Source organism: Diorhabda carinulata, chromosome 1 (assembly GCF_026250575.1).
Source record: "Diorhabda carinulata isolate Delta chromosome 1, icDioCari1.1, whole genome shotgun sequence".
In the NCBI taxonomy this organism is placed as follows: domain Eukaryota; kingdom Metazoa; phylum Arthropoda; class Insecta; order Coleoptera; family Chrysomelidae; genus Diorhabda; species Diorhabda carinulata.
This window is the reverse complement of record NC_079460.1, coordinates 27,337,059-27,363,228: the sequence shown is the minus strand read 5'-3', so window position 1 is coordinate 27,363,228 and position 26,170 is coordinate 27,337,059. Positions and strand designations below refer to the sequence as shown.

The 26,170-nt window shown below is 31.1% G+C and overlaps 1 protein-coding gene across 1 annotated transcript in view; it reads right to left on the bottom strand.

Annotated features, from left to right (window-relative positions):
• LOC130901518 (uncharacterized) overlaps positions 1 to 26,170 on the bottom strand; it is a 136,176-nt gene that overhangs the window by 26,235 nt on the left and 83,771 nt on the right. The window contains exons 37-46 of the mRNA XM_057812967.1: positions 20,800 to 21,045; positions 19,690 to 19,914; positions 16,570 to 16,899; positions 11,460 to 11,628; positions 5,703 to 5,884; positions 5,092 to 5,481; positions 4,584 to 4,869; positions 1,056 to 1,467; positions 885 to 996; positions 426 to 555 (exon numbers count right to left, since the gene is read on the bottom strand). Of these exons, the coding sequence (XP_057668950.1) occupies positions 426 to 555; positions 885 to 996; positions 1,056 to 1,467; positions 4,584 to 4,869; positions 5,092 to 5,481; positions 5,703 to 5,884; positions 11,460 to 11,628; positions 16,570 to 16,899; positions 19,690 to 19,914; positions 20,800 to 21,045 (2,482 nt within the window). The remainder of the gene's footprint in view (positions 1 to 425; positions 556 to 884; positions 997 to 1,055; positions 1,468 to 4,583; positions 4,870 to 5,091; positions 5,482 to 5,702; positions 5,885 to 11,459; positions 11,629 to 16,569; positions 16,900 to 19,689; positions 19,915 to 20,799; positions 21,046 to 26,170) is intronic.

The following is a 26,170-nucleotide window of genomic DNA, read 5'->3' as shown; positions in this document are numbered from 1 at the left end:
TAGTTTTTCATGAATAATACTGTAGTGTTATAGTTCAAAAAACACTTTCTTTTTTTTGTCAATTTGGAAAATAAAGCATAGCATGTTAATAGATATGTGAACAAAAGAAGTTTAATAACGTGCTAGTGCAAAATAGTTACATATGCAGAAGAATAATGACATCAAAGAAAAAAAGAAAGATTCTGAAGCAAATGCAACTGGACACGACAACTTTAAGACAAATAATGAGAAATAAAAAATATTGTGGTAATAGAATTATAAAAATAGTATTATTTTGCAAAAGTGCAGAAGTTCAAACATTTGGGTGTCACAACAGTTATGAAGAACAAAGATAAGTGATTCTAGAAATTATATTTTATTATAATAAACTCTGATAAGTTTTAGTTCGATTGAATATAAGATATTTTAATTATTATTTTACTTACCTTTGAATGGAGGTAACCAATCGTTAGGATCAGTGTATGGTTTGTAATCATAATATAAATTCCAAAATGATAATTCAGTTTCTTCCAGGTAACTCATTATATCGAATATTTTTTTAATTTCTGGAATCTCCTAAGACAGACAAATAGATTAATTCAGCTTTTTAATGTAAAAGAGTTAACAAAATTCCCCAAAAAAATGTTTGGGTTGATTAAAAATAATTTTTCAGTCTTGAGGGATTATATAACTGACTTCTAGGATGAGTTTTTTTAAAACTGTATATTACAAGCGTCTACACACATATAATTAATTTATTTTCACTCTACCATTCAAGAACCGTTTTTTCAAATCTTGTTCTCCAAATCGAACATTGTACAATGAACTACCATATCAAACGGTGTGAAATGACGATCATAAACACATTAAATAACGTGTTAAAACAGATATCGAATAAATCTTACCTTGAATTTAGGTGTTTCATTAAAAGCATGCCAAGACATTGGTAATTTTTGTTCCAATAGCATAATGCCATCATTTGGTTCAAAAATAAATTTGGTTTTTGGTACTCTTTGCCTAAATAAGATATATAACTAGTTATATAAAACTCGCTAATACATAGAATATAAACTTACCTGTTGTCAGTTTCTAAAGCTGTCATAGAGAGCTCAGAAAGCTTAATGTATACAAGACGAATAATTTTATGTATTCTGTTTTCCATATCAAGATAATCATAATAAAATTTGCAATAATCGACGGCTTTCCACCATTCGTCTATTAAAAACTTAATTGATGGTATTTCACCTATTTGTTTCAATTCAAATAATATTTCGTTTACCACATCCATTGTTTCTTTGCCAAAAGGAATAAGTGTCAAATACTTCTCTTTTATGAAATTCCAAGCTATTTGAACATATTTGTAAATGCTAGCAATTGTATTATTTCCTGTTATATCTTTATAAAACCTATCCAGATCTTGGGAGAATTTCGTTAATCGTAGGAAATAGGGAGATTCGATAATTTCGTTCTTCCGAAGATATAGGAAATCTACAATAAATCAATAAATACCTATATTTAACAAAGTTCAAGCCGTGTTACCAAACTTTTCAAAAATATCGTAAGAAACAAAAACTTCCTCTTTACTAAAGACATGATATAGAGATAAAATATAAATATTGTTTTAAATTTCTTCAAGTTCTCAATTCCCAGACCTTTTGATATATTGATGCATCTAAATGTACTTGATTTTAGGTCTCTTCTATTTAAAAATTTAAATTTAAACTTGACGTTTTGACTTTTCTTCAACTCTTTATCAAAAAACTAATTTTAAAACAGAAGAGACTTAAAATCAAAAAAAAATTAGATGCATTAATATTGTAGTATCGCTATGTTATATTTAGCATAAGCTACCATAAGTATCACCAGTTATCTTAAATAACAGATTCTAACAGTGCCATTAGGGTCACCCGTTACTAGTCCATATTATCTTTAAATTATTATAATAACGCTAGATACTGCAGGGACGCGAAAATAGTTTAGCTGTAGCCCATTATAAACTTAACGTATGTTGTTTGGGCGCAAAATATATTGTAACATTTTGTAAGTTCTGTACAAAGCGCCATGTAAGTAATTACTAGCATCTAGTTTCAAAATACTGAATAATTTTTTGGTAAGAAAAACTAAATATCACAGTACTTTATTAAATTCACCGTCTAATTCTTTCACTTATTCTTTACTAAAGAAAAATAAAGTCTATTTCTAATTATGAGCAAAGGCAAACTTACTCTAATTACTAGAGGAGGATTCTGTTAATGAATTTGTGTACTGCTAAATACAATCTCAGCAACGAAAAGGAATCCGATAGGAGAGAAGATTAGTATAGCAATGATTCACATTTATTATAAGATTCTAGTGGCCAATAAAATTATATTATGAAGCTGACTGTATTGATATACAATTGAATATACAATTCACTGGCAACAGAGGAGATAATTGGATGATTCTAATATTATTGTATTAGGCATATGGTAATTTGCTATTCTTGACGAGTAAATCAGAATCCAAATAAAAGAGACGGCAAACATAGTGAGATGGAGGAACAATAGCAGAACCTTAGATAATTATAGCGTATAACAGAGAAAATATTGGTGTTGAGCAACAAAATATTCCTTCTCTTTAAGAAAAATCGTTAGCTGGGGCCGTAAAGCTATACTGATAATTTATTGAATATTATTATCATGAATATATGCTTCTTTGGACAAACCAAAGGAGCGTTTATATCGAGTAGCATATTATTATCCCTGACATATTCATATGTACGTAGTTCAGGGTCTCATATACATTGCGACCCAAAGGATCCATTGTATCGCTTTTTTTGCTGTGGCACTAGAGAGCCTCAATATTTACATCACATCTATTATTCCCACTCCTCTTGAGAAGTTCTGAATGTGATATGGCTTCCGTAGACTCTGACACTTAGAGAGAGTGTGGATAGGGATTTCGTCCTCTATGTAACAGAATCTGCTCGCTGCACTCTCTAAACTTCCCAGGAGTATCTTTGCTATTCTCAACCCCTGTAGATTGTTCCAGTAACTGGTTTTATCTACCTTTTTTCTAATGTTTCTCTAGCTGATATCACAAAAGGGTTCAGGTTACATGAAGGGTTTGTGTGCCCCTACTTTAGCAAGTCTGTCAGCTATTTTGATTCCCCAGACTTCAGTAGGTTCCTGAATCCATTGTGAGATAACTTTATTATTCTTACCCAGATTATTTGGCTTGTCTAGGCATTCTCGAATTAGTTTGAATTTTATGACAATGGAGGTTATAACTCTGAGGGCTGCTTGGTTATCGAACATGATGATCTCTTGTTTGGAATAATTCCTTTTTAGGTTTAACTTGACACATTTTTCAATTGCATTTATTTCTGATTGAAAAATACTTGGTATTTTGCCTAGGCTTTTAGAGTGTTTGGTTTTCGGCCTATATACTCCTAATCCAGTTCTGTCTGATTATTTTGAAGCATTCGTATACCGTTTTGACTCCATTTGCTTCTACAGCTTAGTTTTGATGTAATTTCTCTCTCAATGTTAGATTTATTTCAGATTGGATCATTGTTTGAAAACGGTTTAACCTTGTTGATTTCTTCTCTGAGGGAAGTTTTTTCTAGTATCCCAGACCACTGCCCTATACGTAATGATCGGTGTCATGCTTGTATCCACATCCACAGTAAGATATTTGGATAAAAACTCCATGTTTTCCCTGCGAAATTTCTGCAAACATCAGGGCTTTAGTATTCATTAGCTTTTCATGTTTTATGTTTCTTCCAAAGGAGTCTACTATTTAGTGCGAGTCCCTGATATTTCCACTCCGTTTTCCAAACAATGGCTTACGCATCTAACTTGTAGGGCTTGACATTGAACTTTTTGTTCCTAATGAAGGTAGTAAGATAAGTCTTGTTCGTGTAGACATTTAGTCCCACCAATAGACACCATTTTCTTGTATAGGTAGAAATAAAATGTTGTAATTAGTGTTACACTGACACGGCTACAAAAATAGTTGAGTTAAAAAAACTTTTCCCAACATTTTAAAATGTTTGTGAGAAATTTTATTGTGTGAAATATTCGATATGTACGCCGTTGATCTTGACTTTTGTTAAAAATTTCACATGAATGTGAACTTGATTTATAATTTCTATTTATTTGTAACAATAAATATTGTTCTATAAGTCTATTCCTCTTGTAGCGACAGCCAATGTGTTGATATGACAATAAAAAAGTAACAAAAAAGTAACATCTACATTATATTGATTGATGTTCATAATAAAGGGTGACTTATTGAGACATGGACAGAAAATCGACGTGTGATATGGACTGGTAAACTGAAACACCAATTTTTGTAAATAGTTTGTTGACATTTTGTTTAATTGATGATTTATTGTGTTCGTTGAGATACTATTCTGTATTTCTGATAGAAACGCCACCATGCCAAAAATGAATTTGAAAATGTCTTGGAAAGCGACCGCATAATTATGTAATGAATTTTTGACATTAGATGTAATTAAACAGTTGGAAAGTCCTGGAAAATCTATTTCGCGATTTTACTGAACTATATGATACGATTATTGAGCTGAACAGTTGGAAGAGTTAGTTATAAGTGTTACTTACCTATAAATTTCTGTCCAGTATTCCATGCAATCGATTCCAAATAATGGATGAACTTTAAAAATGTGGGTTCAATACTAGCTAGAGTCTTGTGCCAATATTCAACTACCAAAGTATACATTTGGGACCACATATTTTCCATATATTGTATAATCGCTACGTGTAGACTTTTAATGAACGAATCATATTTTTCTACTAATTTTTCAAGTCCAATCGACAGACTTTCAATGGGATCTCCATTTAATAAATTATGAATGAATTCTGTTGCGTTTTTGTAGTACATTTTTACCTAAGAAAATAAAACTTGGCCAGGATCAACTAAGAAGTGTATTTATTTCTTTGAGCTATTATACAGATCTACCATAGTAACAACCTGTTTCTTCAATATGATGAAAACAGGCTGAAGAATATTATATAAAAAAGTGGAAAATGAGTTCAGTTGAATTTGAAAATACATTTTTAAATCCAATTTATAAGAGTCCTTTGATGATATAAGCCTCATTCAACTTACCTGTTCAATTATCCATAAAATACTCTTCTTTATTTTGTGTCCAGAGTCGCCCATCACGGACCAAATTTCTTGCACAATTTTTGGTAATGATTGTAAATGTGATTTCAAAGCTAAATCATCGAATACAGACACGACAATATCTGTTATATCTTTTATATAAAAATCGTTAGCATAATATGATTTATTCAAAAATACTCGCAGCTCTTCCAAATCTTCCTCAATAACGGTAAGATTTCGAAGATCTCCTAGGAAATTGGTGAGAAATGGTTTTGAATCTGTCCAAATACCATTGATGGCATCTACAGTTTCCGATTTAACATATTGCTTTGTATTATTTATTGCTTCAAGAGTGTCTTCATAGAATGTTTTTATATTGCTTCTAAGACCACTCTAAAATCAATTGAGGTCGGATATTTATTAAACACATATTTAATAAAGTGAGATTATGTATGGGAAAATCAATTGTTGAATGATATAACATTTATACTACTTAAGGCTGGAATGTTTTATATTTTGGTATTGTCAATAAATTTAAAATATTTTGTTGGATATTCATAATTGAACAAACAAAATATCAGAATTGAGATTTGAAAGATTGATCTTGAACTCACCGTTACATCACCAATTAAGTCTGACCTCCATTTCAAACTTGACATTATCAACCTAGAGTGGTTCAGTCGTAGATAGTAAGCTACGTCTGAAATTCTCCTGTCATCGTAATCTCGCCAGATATCAAAAACTGCGCTTCTAGCGTCTGGAATTACGCCATACATGTGCAAACTTTGAGATCCATCTAAAAGTTGTGCATTAAAAAATATTAGATTTTAGTTATAATGACAAAATAAAATTGGATGGTTCTCTCCAACTTTTTAGATAAAATAACTAATTTGTAAATTGATTGGGTAGTACATTCTAGTCAATAATGGGATTATTAATGAGAGTACTTTTCGAGGTCTTTCCTATTTTTTGAGTCTCATAGTTGCTTACTATTTTTTTACCTCCTATTTGTGAATGGATGATAAAATATATTACAAATATGATTTGATATAAATACATGGATTAAAATATACCAATCTGTGATCAAATATTTCCAAGTATATCGAGTATCACTTTAATATTATTTTTGCAGTGATGTTGATGCTCTTTCAGGTCCATGGCCTCTTCTGTCCTGCTCATTGGAATAGGAGCAATACTTGTATGTATATTTGGTGTGGATAGCCTTCTGATTATCGTAGTTTCTCTTCCAGTTAAATATCAATGTATGGTGTTATCTACTGTGATACTATTGCGTCCAACGCCAAGACACTTGGATCTATTAGTTGTGTTAGAGACAGTTTCTTTGACATGGTGATATATAGTTTCAGCACCAGTGATTTAATGTGAGATGGAAGCCAGATAACAAAGAGAGTTTGGTAGGAGTTATGTATATTTTGGACTATTGGGTTGTAGGTGAAGATAGTCTTAATCGACTGATTCGAAGAAAAATAATCACTACAAAGAGCAATATATATATATATATATATATATATATATATATATATATATATATATATATATATATATATATATATATATACTTAAAAATTAGTAGTGTGATTAATACGTTGAAGGTAAACAGAAAGATCTATAAATTCATGATTTGAAATAAATACGCAACAAGTATGTTCCTCAAGTATGTTAAGTGAGTAGTTTTGTTTCCCAAACTGATAGCTTCAGCTTAAAAGATTATAAATCACAATAAATTAGGAGAACATATATACAACCAGAGGTTAGTGTGCCAATATTCCTTGGTTTCTATTGCCTCTAGATCTATGTAGTGGTGGTTCTATCTGTACGAAGGCATAACAATCCTGCTGTATAAATATGAACTTTAGAACTACTATGAATATGAACTACTTTAGAACTGTTTCAATAGTGTATACTTATATTATGATAATCTTTTTCACTTCTACTGTATAAATCATGTATATGACGACGCTACGTGTGTTATATAATTCTTGGATTTCAATAAATCATCAAATATGTCGTTCATTTTACAATAGTGCTTAACTTTCGATATTCCCGTGTGATCAAGCAAAGATCAAAATTTTACTATACTTTATTTGAGACGAACAGTTTATAATAACTCATCCGTGTCATCAAAAATAAGACAATTTGAAATCTTCTTCATTTTGTCACACAACGTTTAACTAAGCTAAAACTAGTGATTAGACAAAAAAAGAGGGAGTGAAAGCACTATTTTCGTACGTGAAATATGCAGTACCTGTGGATTCATAGATAGACAACAAAATGTATCCAGAAACTGTCCTGCGAAATGCAAACTACAGATACTCTATATGATTGTAACCTATTTTATCTCTATCCAAAATATTATGGTACCAAATTCAGAGATCTTCACGGTTATTTGATCATTTGGCATGTGGTCTTAATTTTCTTTCTTGAGCAGTGGTGCATTTATATGGCAAATTTTTATATCAAGCTCATAGAGATGTTTGATAATAGATCTAATATGGATTCTTTTCTTTGAATAGAAGGTTTACATAATCAGGAATCCATACTCTAATAGTACAAAGTGAATTTAGCGTGAGGTACTCATAACGATAAAATACGTACAAATATAAATGTCCATAGTTCCCTCATTAAACGTTGTTGCCAAAAATATTAAACTTCTTCTGTAACAGAAATATTCAATTTTTATAAGAGAATAGTTCCAATTCACTGGTCTGTAAGAAGAGCTCATTGATTCATTTTATTTTCTATCCGTTTTTGTTAAGTTTCGGTCGTAGTATATAATCTCGTTTTATTTTTGAATACATTGGTAGTATCTGATCAATTTTTGTCAGTTGGGAGGAATATTTTTTTTCATTTATTACTATAATTACCGGTTTGCCCAGGGAATATATACAGATATTCTCTAAAATATTGGTACATGTCGCAATTCTAGGCTCTAGGCATGAAAATAAGTTTATTCAGCCCAACTGATTTATCTCCTTAATCGTCTTGTTATGTTACTAGAATACGTTGAATTTTTTGAAGAAGTCAATAACTTTTCCACACAAAAATGTAGACTGAGATAGATTTTTATAATTTCATGTACCAAAGTTCTAACTCAAGTTTTGAGAATAACTACAGAAATCTAAATCTTGATTCAAGAAACGGATAATACTTTATCTATAACTCAAATATTTATAAATCTCAGGATAAGTTTATTGGAATGCAGACAAGGCTGATATAAACAAATACGGAGGCTGCTACTAAAGTTTCAAGATAGACAAATAAATATTTATAATTGGAAAAGGCTTTTCTGTTTTTAACAATATTCTCTATCAAGAATTTGAACTCAGTTATCGAAGCATTTTTTCCATTCCAGTTAAGGTACCTCCAAAACATGTGAATTGTACGCATCTTTCGCTTCTTCAAGTGTAAAAAAACCTCGGAATTTATTTGTGATTTTTTTTCTACAAAACATCTGGCAAACAAATACTGGTGTCAAAATTGACCGTTTTATGTTGCTCTGATGAAACGGTGGCGACTTGCCCAGTTATTCCGAAAAAACAGGTGACCATTTGCTTCGAAGGCGAACAACTCTTGTTGGATTTAGCTCGTCTTGAAATACCCATACAAGCGATTGTTGTTTAGTTACGGGTTTATATGCGTAGATTCACCAACGAATCACGGTAGCTCGAGATGATGCTTCATTACCAAAAGTCGAAGCGAGTTGATCGATACATTGCTGTTGGTTTAATCTACGTCGAAAGTCATAGAAAATCATCGTACGAAAAAGATCGCGGCTTAATTCCATTCTTCGAGTAACTCTCTCAAACTCAAACAGCACTCGTATGTCAACACGTTCTGACTACATTCACCATTTATAATTTCAAACTTCATTATAGCAATATCAGATTTGACAAATTCAAATCAGTGTTGCCATATCTCAATACTTAAATAGCAACCCTCGTATCACATTTCCGTGATCTGAAGATCTGATGTTGGATCATAACAGACTGTTCACTAATTTCGTCATCTCATTATAATATTGACAAAAGTGGCAGGTGACGACTGTCAACAATAATTTTCGAATAATCATAAGAGTATTTTTTAAATATTTTCGTTATAGTTGAATGGACGTTCTCACTATCCATTATAATCCAATCATTTTGTTTCATTCAGAAGTATAAAAAAAATTCTTCCATCATTTCCCACTCAGTACACTAGCATCCCATATACCAGTTCTCTAATTTATTCACATTACCTTGGCACTAATGTCATCAATGTCAGATTTTTATGAAATTTCTTAAATTCAGGAAAAGTTTTTATACTTCAACCAAATTTTTTGTTCTCAAGTGAATGCTATGTAGCTCACAATAATTTTTAAATTATCTTTAATATCATATCATGAGGCTACTCAAGTGTCAACTCCTCTTCCTTTTTAATGTATAGAATGAGTTGTGGAATTGGGCATAAACTTCAAATAGCTATAATGTTTACACAGCTCATTTCATTTTTTAAACTTTTTCATGATGCAGTACACCACTATCAACCATTCGACTAGTATTAGCTAAACTTCTAAAATTCCCGGACCGAATTTGGAAAAATCATTTTAGGGATTCGTATTGAAAATTGCACCCTGTATAATATTTTTGAATACAGTAAGTTATTTTCTATCTATGTAATAACCAATGGAAACGACATATACAGCATATGTTGTCGCACTTTTATCCAATTTCAATAATGACATACCATATAATAAAGTATTAATTCAAACAAATCTTATACATTTCGAGTATAAGTACCTACACATTAACCATTATGTATGTACGTACTAGTATGTATAAATTCAACTACATCTTTACTGTCACTTTGTATTATTTCTCAGGACAGAATAAATTGTTTCTCAAATTTGAATTCGTAAGCAAAAATTGCATGCAAGTGTTAATGTGTGTTGATTGAAAATGCTTAAAATTTTATGTTAGATAATAATACATTGTATCAACTGTATCAAAGAAAAACGACGAGCAACTCTAAATGTTTTAAAATAAAGATTGGCGTTGACTGTTTGACGCCTCTTGGTACCTATTTCATACCCATTGTCATTATCAACCGTCATTTATGTGTATCTACGTTATTAACTAATATATTAGCTTTGGTACAACTTTTTTCACATCCGTTAAAAATCAGTTTTCAACCACGCAATATAATTATTTTGGTTTCTCTAATGGTAATGGTAGAGCAACTGCTATCACAGAAGATTTCCCGATCGTCGAACTTCCCTTAATCCAACATTTGGGTCAATTTTCATTTATTTGCAAGAAAATAGTATTATTGACGCTGTTCCTATGAAGCTTGCAATAAGCACTAGACATGTAAGTCGAGAGCTTAATCTTATTCTATTGAAAGTAAGTAATCTTACAAAAAAATAATCTGTACCGATATCATATTCAAATGGAGATTAAATCTATAGATTTGAATTTTGTAGATGGATCCAAAATCGTCGACCAATGCTGTATAGGACACTATTTACAGATGACGCCCAATTTACAAGAGACGAAATAAATAATTTTCGTAATTCACATGTGTGGTCAGAGAAAATCCTCATACTATCGGGGATTTTCTTCTGAGAATGTTGTTCCCAGTTGAGATTTTCGGTTAACGTGTGGATTGGTGTCATAAATCATCAATTACTAGGTCCTCACTTTTTTATTGATCCTTTAAGAGGACAATTAGACACGTTAGCTCAAGACCAGCAGTGATAGAGTTAGTATCCACGATGTTCTAGATAATTCTATTTTAATCATTTCTTATTTGTGTTTCAGCCTTACATCTCCTCGGTGAAATTACAAAGTGTAGGCAGTTGAAGCCAACCAAAAAAGGGCTGAACAATTCTTCCAGTCATGGCTCATAAACTGAATCTAGCAGCAAGGTGGTTGTTTCAAATACTCATCAATCACTAATTATCATCAAAATCATCACCAATGTTTTTTAGTGGCAAAAATATCACCATGAATATATGAATATAGGTATCAGACTCTTTTTGTAGGTAAAAAAATATGAGTAAGGTGGATCACATTAACCAATTTTGAACCCACTAGGCCAAAGTTAAGTTATGTACAAACTTCTTAGAGACGTTCCGTAGTTGAATTATTATTTTAACCTGCATAAAGTTCCTATATTTCTATAAGCGAACATCAATCTGTCAATATACTACTAACATCACTATTACTAGGAAAATGTATCTTAAGTGTATGTATTATATTTCGAGAAAGCAAAATATTATCCCTCGCTTTACCGCGTAGGAATATAAAACTATAAACGTCACAAGTGAGAATAACATTGGAGTTAGGTGAACAGTGATATTCATCATAGTTTACCTTCTGTCATGTTGAGGTTGAGGTAAAGCAACTTCTTCTTGAAATTAATGTAAAATTCCCCTTTGGTGTCATTAGTATCGTAGATAGCTGACATGTTTGCTGTGTAAACAGGATATTCTCCATCGTATCTTCCCCAGAAATAGGATTTTCCACTTGCTATGTTGTCTCTCTGTAACAAATGTTCTATGTTTACACCTAGGTTTATGAATACAATATTCAATGAATTATAAGCTGTTTTTTCCACCGTTATAATAAAAGCTTCTGATAGAAAACAACGCAACCATTAAAAATCAGTTTACGTACCCCGTAAAATTTTCAAATGATACTATACTAGAAATATTAAAAAAAAACATACTACTCGATGTTTTTATTTCTTTTTGTATTTATTTCTCATTCATTTTACGTCTATTTTGATATATATGGTGATTTTTCATAGAAATAATTTGGCATTTCTTCCTTTTTCAGTCTTACCACATACGACAATGTTTTAGCATTTTCATTCAATTTTCAGAGAACGATAAAATATTACCAAAAATGGAGCAACCATAATAATGTATCTCATATTATAAGGTATTGAATTAATTAGTTGAGAATTACGGCATTTTAATTTTCGTTTTCGTTTGTTTCAAATGACTTAAAATTCATCAGTTCCAAAAATTAATATTCAAATTAACGCTTGCTAGAAATATTAAGATTAATATTATATATAAAAAATAGTTACGGCCTGCATCTAATGTGAAAATTATACAGTTAAATCGTGGGAGTGATAAAATAAAATTGTGAATAAACTAATAATCTATAATTACCAGAAAGTTCAGAAATATCTTGTGTAAGTGCAAGTTATCATATATTACTGGTGAGTAATTCCGAAAGATAATCCAAATATTGATAAATATCAACAAAAAAGGCGATAAACAAATATCGTTTGAAAACCAATAAAAATAGAAATCCAATTTGTTAAAAATACAGACCCGGACTGAATCCAAATAGCATAGAAAAATTACTCCACAATAACGTAGTTAGACGAGTTTTACCAGCCCGGGTAAGTGTTAGGGTCTGAATTGAGTAGGTGCCTAGAGAAACTGAAGGGGACGCGGAACTCGTTAAGGTGCGTTAAACAGAATAAAAGAAAATGAATGATAAAAATGAAAAGGACGATATGAAAAAAATAAGAGAAATGTTCTTACAGATAAAAAGTAGTCTCAAGAGCATGGAAGAAACAGAAGAGACAGAAATTCATATATTATAGATGAATTAAAATCAGAAAATCAAATAATAGCCAAACAAGAAATACTGGAAAATGTAGAAAGAAAAATTAGGCGCAATAATATAATAATTCAAGGAATCGAAGATGGAGAAAATGAAAGTCATTAAAAAAGAAAAGAAAAGATCGAATTCATAATGGTTCATAGAGGTAGAAGTCGACCTGGAAGCTGATTTAGAGGAATGCTACAGAATAGGAGCATTCAAATTAATAAACAAAAAAGACCGATTATAGTTGAAACGAAAAAATGGAACAAAAAATTAGAAATTATGAACCAACTAAAAAAATGAAAGGTACCAATATATGGATTAATGAAGATTACTCAGTGCAAATAGGAAGTAAAAGGTTGTTACCTAAGGTGAAATTAGCCAGAGAACAAGAACACAACGCAAGGCTCAAATATAACAAATTAATTGTAAATAACAAAATATATGGAGCAGAGGCATATATGGAAGAAAAGTTGAGAGAAAATGAAACGTTCGCCAGAAAAGGAAATTGCAATAGAAATATTGGAATACAAAAGAGACATATTGGGACTCCAAGAAATACAATGAAAGGGAAAAGGACAAATGAATAAGGAGAAATATACTCTATTTTATGACGGGGAAGATAAACAAGGGAGGAACGGTACAGGTTTTATGATCAGCAGAAGTATGAGAAGAAATATGTTAGCGTATGAAGTTATAAGTGAGCGAATATCAAAGCTAAGAATAAAAAATAGTATAGCAAAAGACGAAGACAAAGATGAAGTCTATGAAAACCTGGTTAAGGTATGTGAGGACGTCACAACTATTGGAGATATGAATGCAAAAATAGAAAAAGAAGACTACTTAAGTGTGGCAGGAAAACACACCTTACACGAAGCAACTAACAATAATGGAGGGCGAATATGCAGTCTAGCCAAGGAATTCAGCATGTATATTAGTAGCACTAGCTTTAAACATAAGACAGAACATAAAATTATGTGGATACTACCAGGTAGTATTAAGGGAAAAGAAAATAATCACGTAAGATGTAAGATCATACAGAGGAACAGGTGTTGAGACTGATCATCACTTAGTAAAAATCAAAATGAAATTAAGAATGGTAAATATAGTGAACAAGGCGATGAAAAGCAGAAAATGGAATGTGCAGAAACTGAAAACGAGGGAGGAAGAATACAAAAAAGAAATAGAAAAGCAACTACAAAAGTGTAAAGAAAAAGTTACTATTGATGAGCAATGGGAAGAGATTAAGAGAAGTGAAAAGTCATTGGTACAAAAGATATTAGAAAAAATAACGATTGGTTTGACATGGAATGTACAATAAAAATAAAAGAGAGAAAAGATGCCAAGTTGAAATGGCTATGAACTATGAAACAAGAAGATTTTAATATATATAGAAAAATAAGAAAAGAGAGCACCAAGTTAATAAAGACAAAGAGAATAAAATGGCTGAACGATAGTATGGACAACTTGGAAATGACAATAAAACAAATGTAAAATTATATCAACACATAAAGAAACAAAATAGAAAACGAAATACAACAAATATTAATGAAAGAGAATCGACTCAGTATTTCAAAAAATTACTAACGAAAGAAGACAATGAATACGAAGAAGATGATATAAGTGACAATGGTACCATACTAAAAAATGAAGAAAACCGACGGAAGTGGAATGTAATGACATAATCAACAAACTGAAACACAAAAAATAGGAGGACCAGAGGAAATAGTGAATGAACTAATAATATATATAAGGTGAAAGGTATTCAAGATCATAGAAAGAGTATGGGAAACAGAAGCCATGCCAAGAGGGTGGTCTACTGGATTTATTATACCAATACTGGAGGGAAGAAATCCCAGCATATGTAGTAATTATAGAGGTATTAGTTTGCTTAATACCGTATACAATATACTAACAACATTAATAAATAATAAACTGAAAAAGGTAGTGGAACCAGAAAGAGGGGAATACCAAAAAGGTTTTAGGCAAGGAAAATCTACAGTAGATGCCATACATACTATAAAACAAGTGATCGAAAAAAGCTATGAGCACAACATTAATATGCAAATTATACATCGACTTCAAACAAACATTCGACAGTCTGAAAAGGAAGACGATTATAATGTACATGGAAAAACTACAAGTACTGACCAATTAGTAGGTCCTCCTTTTTTGATGGACCTTCAAGAGGAAAGGCTATTTGGATTTTCCACAAAATATTTTACCAAATTTTTTTCGAACGCGAACGTTGTTATCCGAGGGATGTATTTTCATCATGAAACAACATCTAAATAATGTTTATGGCAATAGGTGGATAGGAAGTGAAGGTCAATGGCCTTTAAGATCTCCTGATTTCAATTCTGTTGATTACTGTATTTGTGGACGATTGAAGAAACTAGTGTACACAATTTTTGATAACTTACAAAAATCAATTGATGAAATTATACTTTTTGAATCCTAATAGGAGCTATCTTTTGAGTATCCGTAATTCAATACGTCAAATAACAATTCAGCAACAAAAATGTGTAGAGGCTTCTGGGTTCAATTTCGAGAATCTACTTTGAATTTTTTGTATTTTGTTGCAATTATCGTATTTTTTTCAGTTCTTATCTATGCGTCTTAACTACATAGTTTTAGTTATTATTTTAAAATTGTTGCTCGTTATTGTTATTAGTTAGTATTTTTGGTTGTTTGGTATTTGTCGTTATAGTAATTGACTAGAGTTTATCATTCCAGTTGAAATACTCAAAATTCATATTATTTGTTTGAATTGGTGACTTATTATGTGATATGTTATTATGGTTGTTCTAAGTTTGATGAGATTTGATCGTCAACTGAAAATTGAATGAAAATGGGACAACATTGTCGCATATGTCGTTTCCATTGGTTATTTGCGTATTTTGTCACTTATAGCGTTTGAAATAAATATTATACATGGTGCAATATTTGATACGAATTCCTAAATTGATTTTTTCAAAGCCACTCTGAAAATTTGTAAGCCGGTAAACCATTGGAATGTTTGATAGTAGTGTACTGCAATATGAAAACATTTTTAAAAAACAACAAAAATTTCAAAAATGTTTTGATGGTACTTTTATTCTACGTTGTAATCTATACTATTATAATTAATTTCAGTTTAAGTAAATAACATTTGTTCTAACTGTTATGTTTCTATAATAATTTTATATTCAAGCTCTTTTGATAACAAAAACTTATTTACAGCTTTCCTGCGATATGCTCAAATAACTTATAGTCAAGTGATGTACCTGTTCAATTCAAGATCTTAAAGTTTACCTTCATCCTCACTAGGAGGTTGATTTAATTCAGTTGAAAAGCAGCCTACAAACTGAATATAGTGTGTTTCTCATTGTTTTGAATTTGGAATAAAAAAAAAATGATTTGTTTCAAATCTGTTACTCGAAGAATTCCTCAAGGATAAAAAAATTGTTTACTCAATTATAACATTGCTATTAATAAGAAGGAGAAATTTAAATACAAGGAGCGGTTTTCTACAATTAATACCTGTAAAATACATGTATAAATCTAATCAGTGTTGTCACTCTTAACACTAAAATAAAATTTAAATTAATTCTATAGGTCGAAATTAACAAGAAACCAAGAGCAATTGGTATTTTTCGAATATACACGTAAATTTGCATCTAATAATATAAATAAATTTAAATTCTTGATGAGAACAGAGACGGTGCTTTTGTAGAAATTTTTACAGTACTGACAAATAGAGGAACGACTGACAGAGGGAAATTTCCTTTAAATATAAGCTCGATACTATGTATGTATTCCTTAAAACGTTATTTGAGTATAAATAAAAATCAATATGTAAGCAATTGGAAATTCTCACCTTAAATTCAACCTCATTGTTTTCCAGACTAACTTTGGCTAACGTTTCTGATACAGATGATGGCAAATATGATCGCTGATAATTTGTGACGTGATCAGTTCCAAATGTATTAGGATTCCAGTAAAAAATGCCTCTAGAATCTAAGTTTAAATTTGTTGCAATATGTTTAGCCCAGATATTATACGTATAATTGTAAGTCACTGATTTGGAATTATCACTCAGTTTTCCTCTCAATGCCAACATTTTATTAGGATCTGATGAATACTCCACAAACAATACCCCATCAATAGACGATTTATCGTAGCCATATTCGCTGCTGAAAGTTATGTTCTGCAAAAAAATAAATGAAACGTTAAAGTTAAGTCCTCTGAACTTATAAACTGAAAACATTATATAGGAAAATCATACATTGTATAACAATAATTATAGAATAAATCAATTTATAATCGAATAAATCGTAGTAGCTGATTTCAAAGTGGAGAAAAACTAAAAAATATACATAAAATATAATCGCCATGTTCCGTTAGTTCAAATTACACTAAATGGAAATCGATCGACCCATAAGGGCCAAGTAAATCAGAAAACAGGAAATTGGATCATTTCAATTCACTAATAGAAACAAGTTATGATAACAATATCGAATTGTGTTATTGTTTGTCCAAATTGTAATATACGAGGACTTGCCACCCATTCACCAGTAAACGGATTCTACAAAGTCTATAATTCGGAATATTTTTAATAGTTTTAATACCATTTTTTTCTAATATTTCGACACTTTGATGCGTATATGCAATTTTTAACATACCATCATGATGTATACAGAAAGTTTCAATTTAAAAATCTGGAGTTATCTAGAAGTATACTATCATTAAAGTGCTTATGTTTGTAAAGTTGGATCCACGTAACTATCAAGTATCAAATTTTCAATGGAAACCAACTAATTGAGCAAATTATCATAATGTTGTCCATTGACTATTTGACAAGTTGTAGTGATCGTTTTTAATGTCCTGGGGCGACATTAATCTACACTCAGCCCCACAAAGAGAAGTATAAAGGATCTAAAGATCTCGGTGACCATCCAATATATCCTCTCACCTATGTATCATCATGAAAATATAAAATTGATATTGTACTGAATATTTGTTTTGATCCAGTTCATATGATAGTCTTCGACCAGATTGGAGACAGAACTGAAATGGAAACTAGGACTAAGAGATTACAAATCGATGATCGAATGATTTAAAGATGGTCGCGAGGATGATCAAATAATTTTATACTTATGTATATCAAAATAACATCAGCTCTAAATTTTATTACTAGAAAGGAGGATGAAAGGAAGTTACGTTGATTGTCGCATTGATATATGGCTCCATGCATATTGATACCATTCAAAGTTAACCGTTTTTATTGAAATATTTCGAATCGTACCTAATAAAATATGGGAATATTCAGTTGATTTGTATGGTTATTCATTAATTCTTTATGTTTTATCGTCTCCAATTTTTATTCTTTCAAATCAACATTTTTACGCTCTAGTAACGTTTTCAATGGTTACCGGTTATAACGTCTCTATTACGAAATTCCGGATGTTTGATATCTGTATTATCGCAGAATCGCACAATCACTGTTAAATATTCTACATCATTGCTCTCCGTTTTTAAAACACATCAAATTTTTCAATAATTCTGCTACATTGTTCCTAGAATTATGGAAAAATATGAATATCTGTGCTTATTCATAAAAAATACGCAGTGTATACTTATTCACATATATACGACATATCCACACAATCGATAAGGTTAACAATGAGTACGAGGTGTGATAAAACATACGTTGAATGAGTCTTCAATGTAAACTGAGTAACATTAGAAGTGTAGCATCCACCAGAAATAATTAGTCAATATTTTTGCGACCTTATTTAGCTGATAGCTGATAATATACTTTTTCACATGTCTTGGTATGGACAAAAATGATCGATGTTTGCTTGTAGCTGGAGACTAGGGGACCACGGTACGACATAAACTCCATAGTTCAACGTGCAATATGTAGGCGTGCATTATGGAATCTATCATATCACATCAATTTGACATATTAATGCTCCTAATTGTTCTTCATTTTATTTTTTTTTCTATACAGCAGTATACAGGCAGTCGTAGTAACTGTCGACAAAATATTGTTTTTGGTGAGCTGTACAAAAAATACGGGACATAATTATTTATTAATACTTGGAGACTGAAAAAACGTTCAAGTACGAGAATTATGGAAAGAAACTTAAATATCGGAGAGGAACACGACTCTGACTTATTTCTCATAATTCAAATTCAAAGATTCTTCTTTGGCTGGAATTTGAAAAGAAATTATCAACGGGAAAGAAAGTATTTGATTCGTAGGTAATCTCAACAAGTCCTACTTAATGCTTAGGGGAGGATAAAATCAGTCAATATATGATCAGTCACGGGTATAGCTGAATAGGTTACTCTTGTACATTGGATCTGAGCTCTCTATCGGAGTTCAATGGTATGCTGCCGAAGTAATGCTCATCGCCCTATATTGAATTTAATATATATTCTCAAATAAGTTGTTCTCGGTGTGCTGAACTTATCAAAATTTATCCCATTCCATGTTTTACTGACTAAGATAGCTGATATGATCCACCCAAACAATTTATTTGTCTAGCTTTGCTATTTTGCAAGAGAAAATTGCAATGCTCTAGATTATACCACTTCTCCATGTTGTGTATTCAGGTTTAAATATACTTATGGATTGAGTTTATGTTTTACCCTGTCCATTACTAGATCATTAATAGACATTTGAAAATGGTTTCACAAACTTTCGTTGATCCATGAGGAAAACCATTTGTTAGAATTGAGTTTTTCATGGGAATCCTCAATAGTTCTGTTACCTTTTATACGGGTATTTAGTTGAGTAATTGTTTATTATGTCATTAGTGGTTCACACCATTCTGATGATCAGACGAGTTTATTGGACATGATTTAAATGGCAAGTATGAATATTTTTCCATATCATAATAACAAGCTTATAACCCAGTTATAGAAGTATTTATACCTGATATTCATAATATGAATTAAAACATAAGCTATGAACTGTAACAATACTTACTTTTTCAAACGAAGGATGCTTGATTTGGAATAATAATTGTTCTCGATGAAGTGAGGCACGTCTCCAATCCATTCCCGCTTGAACTGTTTTATTGTCTTTATCATATACCAGAGACACGTCAGTTGATACAATTGAATCACTTATATTATAGAAACCTTGGGCCGTGAAGCTACGACGAGGATAGACCACGTTAATCACAACATTCTGAGCGTCAAACTTCTCATCCTGAAAATGTACATGTAGCATCGTTTCAATACATTATTCACTGAATAACTGGAATCATAGGCTAACTAGCGTATTAAAAGTTTGTAAGCTAGACTTAACTTAGTAAATATTAGTCTAACTCCCCAATGATTTTGACATATAAGTTTTTCTTAATCCATATTTTATGATGATAAAATAATAAATATAAATATAAATATAAATATAAAATAATAAATATTTGTAAATAAAAGGAAATAGTAGAATGCGTCTAAATAAGTGAGGAGAGAGAATGGACAGAAAGAGAAACATCGCACTGGGAGGTGGAAAGGAGAATGATGAGAAAGAATCGAGGGCAAAAAAATTTGATATTACATTCAACATACAATAAGCACATAAAATTGTTCATTCACCGTCTTCCGCCAGAATAAGTAAATGCGAAAATGGAAATTCCATTCAATTTGAATGTGAAAATGGGTTTTTATTCTTGCGATTATATTAGTTATATTTTTTTATAGTTGCAATTCGATTTTTTAATAGAATATTTTGTCTATAATGTCTCAAATATGTATATCAGGCGATGCAATATTCCCTTGATAAGAAAGAAATTAGAATATATTGCAAGAATAAAACCATACATTTTGTACACCAGAAAAGTATACAGTTCCGGAAAAACGTACTTTATAACGCTCTAGATATATAGATTCCGAAATGCAACCGAAATATCATCACAGACAAATTTAAGAGCTGATAGGACATTGATATCACTAATTTTTATAAAACGTAAATATGGAAAATATAGTTACACATCAATATCTTGGCTCAGATACAAACAATTGTTAATCTAGTTAGTCTATAGAAGTGAAGCCAAAATATTAAAACGGCATGATGGAAGAAAAATTTCATTACCAAACTTCTATTTAAGATCTTAACGTCGTATTCTATCCAATTGGTTGGGCTCAACTCAATTCTCGAATGCTGCTTATAACCTTCATTCAAAACATCATAGTCTGTCCAAAATTTAACAACCCTATTGGAATGTATGGCAGTTAGCATGTATTCCTGTCCACTCCATTTTGTTAATACGTCGAGTTCTCCACTAACGTTGAATTTGGATCGATTTTCTAAATTATAGAGATGTACTACACGATTATCCTGAAAAAAAAATTAAAGACTGTACAATGAAAGAAAGCAATTTATAAAAGTATATAAATAGAATATTGAGAACGAGAAAAACACAAAAATCAGCGAATATCTGTATTTTGAATATTTAACATCAATTCATGCTGTTTTTGCATTTAAAATGGAAATATATTACAGTGATTGAATGTTTTTATTTGAGGCCAGAATACCTTGACAAATGTTAATTAGTTACCCTAACATTTATTTCACTGGTTAACTTTTTTGATTTTGTAAAATTATGAAATTATGGAAATAGATATTTCCAATTTCCATCGCTTTTGGGTATTACTCAATAATAAAAATGATTCAGTTCAAATCAAGTAATAATGTGTATGACGTTCATTCGATTATTTGATATGACACTTTATCTATAACTCAAATATTTAAAAATCTCAAGAAAAGCTCACTGAAAAGTAGACAAGGCTTATCAAAGCAAATACGAGGGTTACTACTTAAGTTTTAAGATAAGATATACAAATAAAAACAAATATTTATAATCCGACTGATGTACCCCCAAAACATGTGATTTTAACGCGTCTTCCATTTCTTCGTGTGTAGAAAAGCGTTCACCTTGAAATTTACTTTTGAAGTGCGGAAATAAAAGGAAATCATTGGATGCGAAACAAGGACTGTTTGGCGGATGACCCATCAACTCAATGTTTTGACTACTTAACATCACTATATAAAGATTTTATCTAGTTGAAAATTTTATTATCAAAATTAGAGAACCTATGCAGTGAAGTCGCCAATACAAATAGCTGAAATTTCAAAATTGACGAAAGAACTAGGCAATGTAAAGAATGAATGTAATGTGTGGAATGTTGGAGTATAAATTCAACTAAATTGAAGCATAGTTCATTTCAGTAAAAAGTTACCGTCGTAGAAAAGTTTGAATTGGTGATAATTTATTTTTCTATGGATTAGGAATAAATCGTTTTGTTCGGTCTGCGCCACAAGCTAAAGCGAGCTTATGAGTTGTGTCCATCGACCGTTTGTTTTTCTCTTCTGGCTCATATTTCAAATTAACGAATGGATCGCTCGCATCGCCTCACATTCATCACTCAGCTTGTACGGGGTAGCCCACATGACAAAAATAGTAAAAAATATGCTTTAGTGAGATATTTAAACGTTGGCAATAAAGTTAAGCACCCGATACTACATAGTAATTATCGAGTGTTTCGAGTACGTATGTTTTAGATTGTATCATAATTTTATCTTCCATCTGCTCATATATATAGACATCCGTTTTCACTACCGAATCTTCTTCTTCTCTACTTCAACTGCCTAGATGTTTAAAGTAAATATTTACTTGCCATTCTCAACTCTCAAAATGAATAGAATGCTGTTCAAAATTTCACAACTAGCCTACTGACTTCATTTCACCTAATTGTGAAGAGGCTCCAGGTTGGCAGGTTTTTCCTGTAGATTAGCTGAGCGTCCAGAGCAATAGATAAATAATTTTTCCTAGGAAAAATATAGTACTATCAATTTCATAACTACCTAATTTATTCCAGAAAAAGTCAGACTAAAATTCCTTCACACAATAGGCAATCAATGAATACACTCTAACAATCCCTCTCTCTATATATCTCTTTATCTTTTGTCGATGGGGACTCATAGTCGCTATGGTGAACCATATATGAAATGCTCCATCATCTTGTCTGTTTTTTAGTCACGGAAGTCTATATAGACTTTTCTTTCCCAAATCATTACTAAATTTCTTAACTTGTTATCGTATTTCAACTTCAATAACCATCTAAAGCACCAGGTTTTGAACGCTATAATACTCAACAAAATATTTTCCAAATCCAAATTATTGGAACAGTATCTACTCTTCCATTAATTGAATTTGTATGGCAACATGATTACGTGCCTTCTCCACAATCTTATTGATTATTACTAACCCTAAAGTTACCTTCTCTACGATATTACCCTCAGCTATATCACAATTTCATCATATTCAGCAAATATTCTCGATACTATGTTTTTTCTTTATTATTGCCATGGGCTCCTGAACGTTAACCTAAGAAAACAATTAAAGATCAACTTCATATCTTTCTGATGCTTTTTCGTTAACTTTTTTTTGTCTGGATACTGATGAGCATCCATTAAGTTAAATTTCCATCATCATAATGACATTTTATCATCATAACTTGAAAAAACTTGGGATTATATTAAATATTTTAGTTTATGAGGATTATCGAAAGGAAAAGTATGATATCGAAGAAATAATATCGAGACTGACGTTTCGGATTTGACACTGTTCTTTTATTTTTATAAACGCTTCTATAAATTTCCAGTAATGGAATTCTGCTATTTTTCGGAGTTGAGATAATCAATGAGAATGGTCTATATCCTAATAGTCTATATCGTATAGCTTTTTGCCCAGATTCAAAAATTCGTATGAAAATATTTGGAATTGAGGTGAGCAAAATAGGTTATGAGTGCCGTGCTCAGTTACACAGTTGAATAATATGTATTTTTTTAAAATCGGCATGCAAATGTTATGCCCTTTCATTTATTTATATTATGGTAATAGACCAGTTTGAATTATTCGAAATGTTGAAAGGTTGTAATTTAGTTGACGTGTAATCAACATGAAGCGGATAACAGTTCAGTTACTTTAGTGCGTAGGCACTAAAAAGCTATTTCACTGCTCATTTCTCTCGACTTCAGTTACTACAGTGCCTAGGCACTAAAAAGTGTTTCCACTGCCGATTTTTATGGACCAATCGGCATTAATGTTTCACTTTTCTGCTGGTTCTGAAAAAAATTATATATTTTGCGATTTTTTAATCTATTTTCTAAATATTGAAATTTCTGACCTTTGTGAACAGTATCACAATCATTACAATGTACTTGGTTACTTTTGTTTATTTTGAATTGAAGATTGAGGTAATATTTTTTGTTTCGCCCTCTATAACTCATTATAATTTTATACTTATTGAAATAATTGGTGTGGTGAGGATTAATGTTTCTATTATAATTAGTCTTTATTTTTTAACGTTATTCCCTGTTTTCTCATATCACAAAATACATCAGGGGTTATTAAATTGGCGAATGGAGCTGCTCAGCTATCAGAACTTGAATTTTAATGTACAGTTGGAAGCATGGAAGCACCTATCTTCCTCAAAAAATATTAATATCATATAGTAATATGACATTCAATTAAGTATTGTCGCGTAATATTTATTCACTTCTGTTGTATGGTCACCTGTTATATCTCAAAAAATTTAATTGTAGACTCACTTCGGATAGTTTGAATAGTCGTTTCGAGTCTCGCGTACTAAGAACTCGACAACTAGAAATTAAATACAAATCAATTTGTGGTGAGATTCATCTTCATACCCGCCGGTGAAATTTTTATAATATTTGTTTAACTTTGCTCTATGTGTAGTGCTTCCAAAATTGCTTTTTAATAATTATGTTATTCTGTGCTTTTCTATTATTCCTTTCAATGAATTGTTTGAAGCAGATTTTGTGAAATCTTTTACGTTGAAATTTGTATTATCCATTTATTTGAGAATCGGAACGAATAGAATAGAACTTAATAACGGTCTGGGTTTATTTGTATTCTTCTTCTGTATGTGTTAGAGCATATGTTTCTTTTTATCTAGATCTGTTAGAGTTTGGTCGCTTTCCATCCGTAGATTTGTCTGTTTTTCATTCAATTTCTTGCAGCCAGGTTAAGATAGCAGAATAAACAAACACAAATGTCTTATTAACTTAAACCAAATTTAAGAGCCAACTCGAATTTCCTCAGATAAGTTTCTTTTGACGTTTATCTCGCTCCTTGGCATCTTCGCTGGATATTTGGTATGATTGAAATCGATTTGTTGGACATTCTACAGTTAAAGGTCACACATGAGATCGATATCAAAAAAGTTGAGACCTTCTCTTCCGTGTATAAACAATTCCCTTTTCAAAGAATCTTCCAAACCACTGAGTTGTTAAGTCGCGTCGGGCATTCTTTATTCTATGCCTGATATCTGAAAACAGTATCCAAATTCTATTTGCAAATTCTCAGAATAACAGATAATTTGCATTTCTTCTCACTATAGGTGTGATAAAAACTTATGAATATCTTAATTTATATACTCAAACAAAAAATTATGTAAATTAGTTTAAGGGACCACTAACAGAGTAGTTGAGTATACGTTATATTTATAAAATCAATAATGGTTCATGCATGTACTAAACTATGAGTTGATGTATCGTTGAAATGAGATGTGGTAGAATTATCAAACTTGTCAACACTTTCTTATTAACATGTATAAGCCTAAAAGAAACTAAGTAGATAATGATAGATTACTTCGACATATTATTGAATAAACTCGGCAGGAACATACTAAGAACAATTACTTAGGTTGTCCGTGTGGATTTTTGTTGTTTTGAATAACTTAACAATAATAAAGTTCTATATCGTTTCTATCCATTTTATTGTATTCATTAAAGTCGACCAATACTAGAATAGCAAATAACACTAGTTATTTCATAATATAGTGAGGGCTCTCAATAAAGTTGATAAAATAGGAGCAAACAAGATTGCTTTCAGAAGCAAAGAGATCTAAGTTGCTTAACATGTCTAAATAAAAGTCAAACTGAAAAGAAAAGGCGGAGGGAGATTGAAAACAAGTCTAATACATATATCTTCTCTTATTAACTTATTAAGATCTGTCTAGAGAAGTCTTCGCCAACTACATCTCTAGCCTAACGTCAAGCGTAAAAATTCAGAAAGTGACCCCTATCACTTTTCTAGGCTTAACCTACTCGTAAGTATGAATACTGTGAATTTGCATTCGTTCTACTAGAGTAGGTATATTCATAAGCATCTTTTTTTGTTATTGTCAATACATACCTTGCTAAAATCACATTTATTAATTTCATGAGTCACGTGGCTTTTAAACTGATAATTGAATTATCATACTAACGTTTGCTTTATATTCGGTTAATTTAGCGCTGGTTCGGTCAGATTGAATTAGTAACGACAGTTCTACTGAGACCAGTTAATTGAGAAATTTGATAAAATAGATACGCAAACTGGGGAGGGAAAATATGGATTATATAAAATTAAGAACAAATACCTGTAAAATAAACG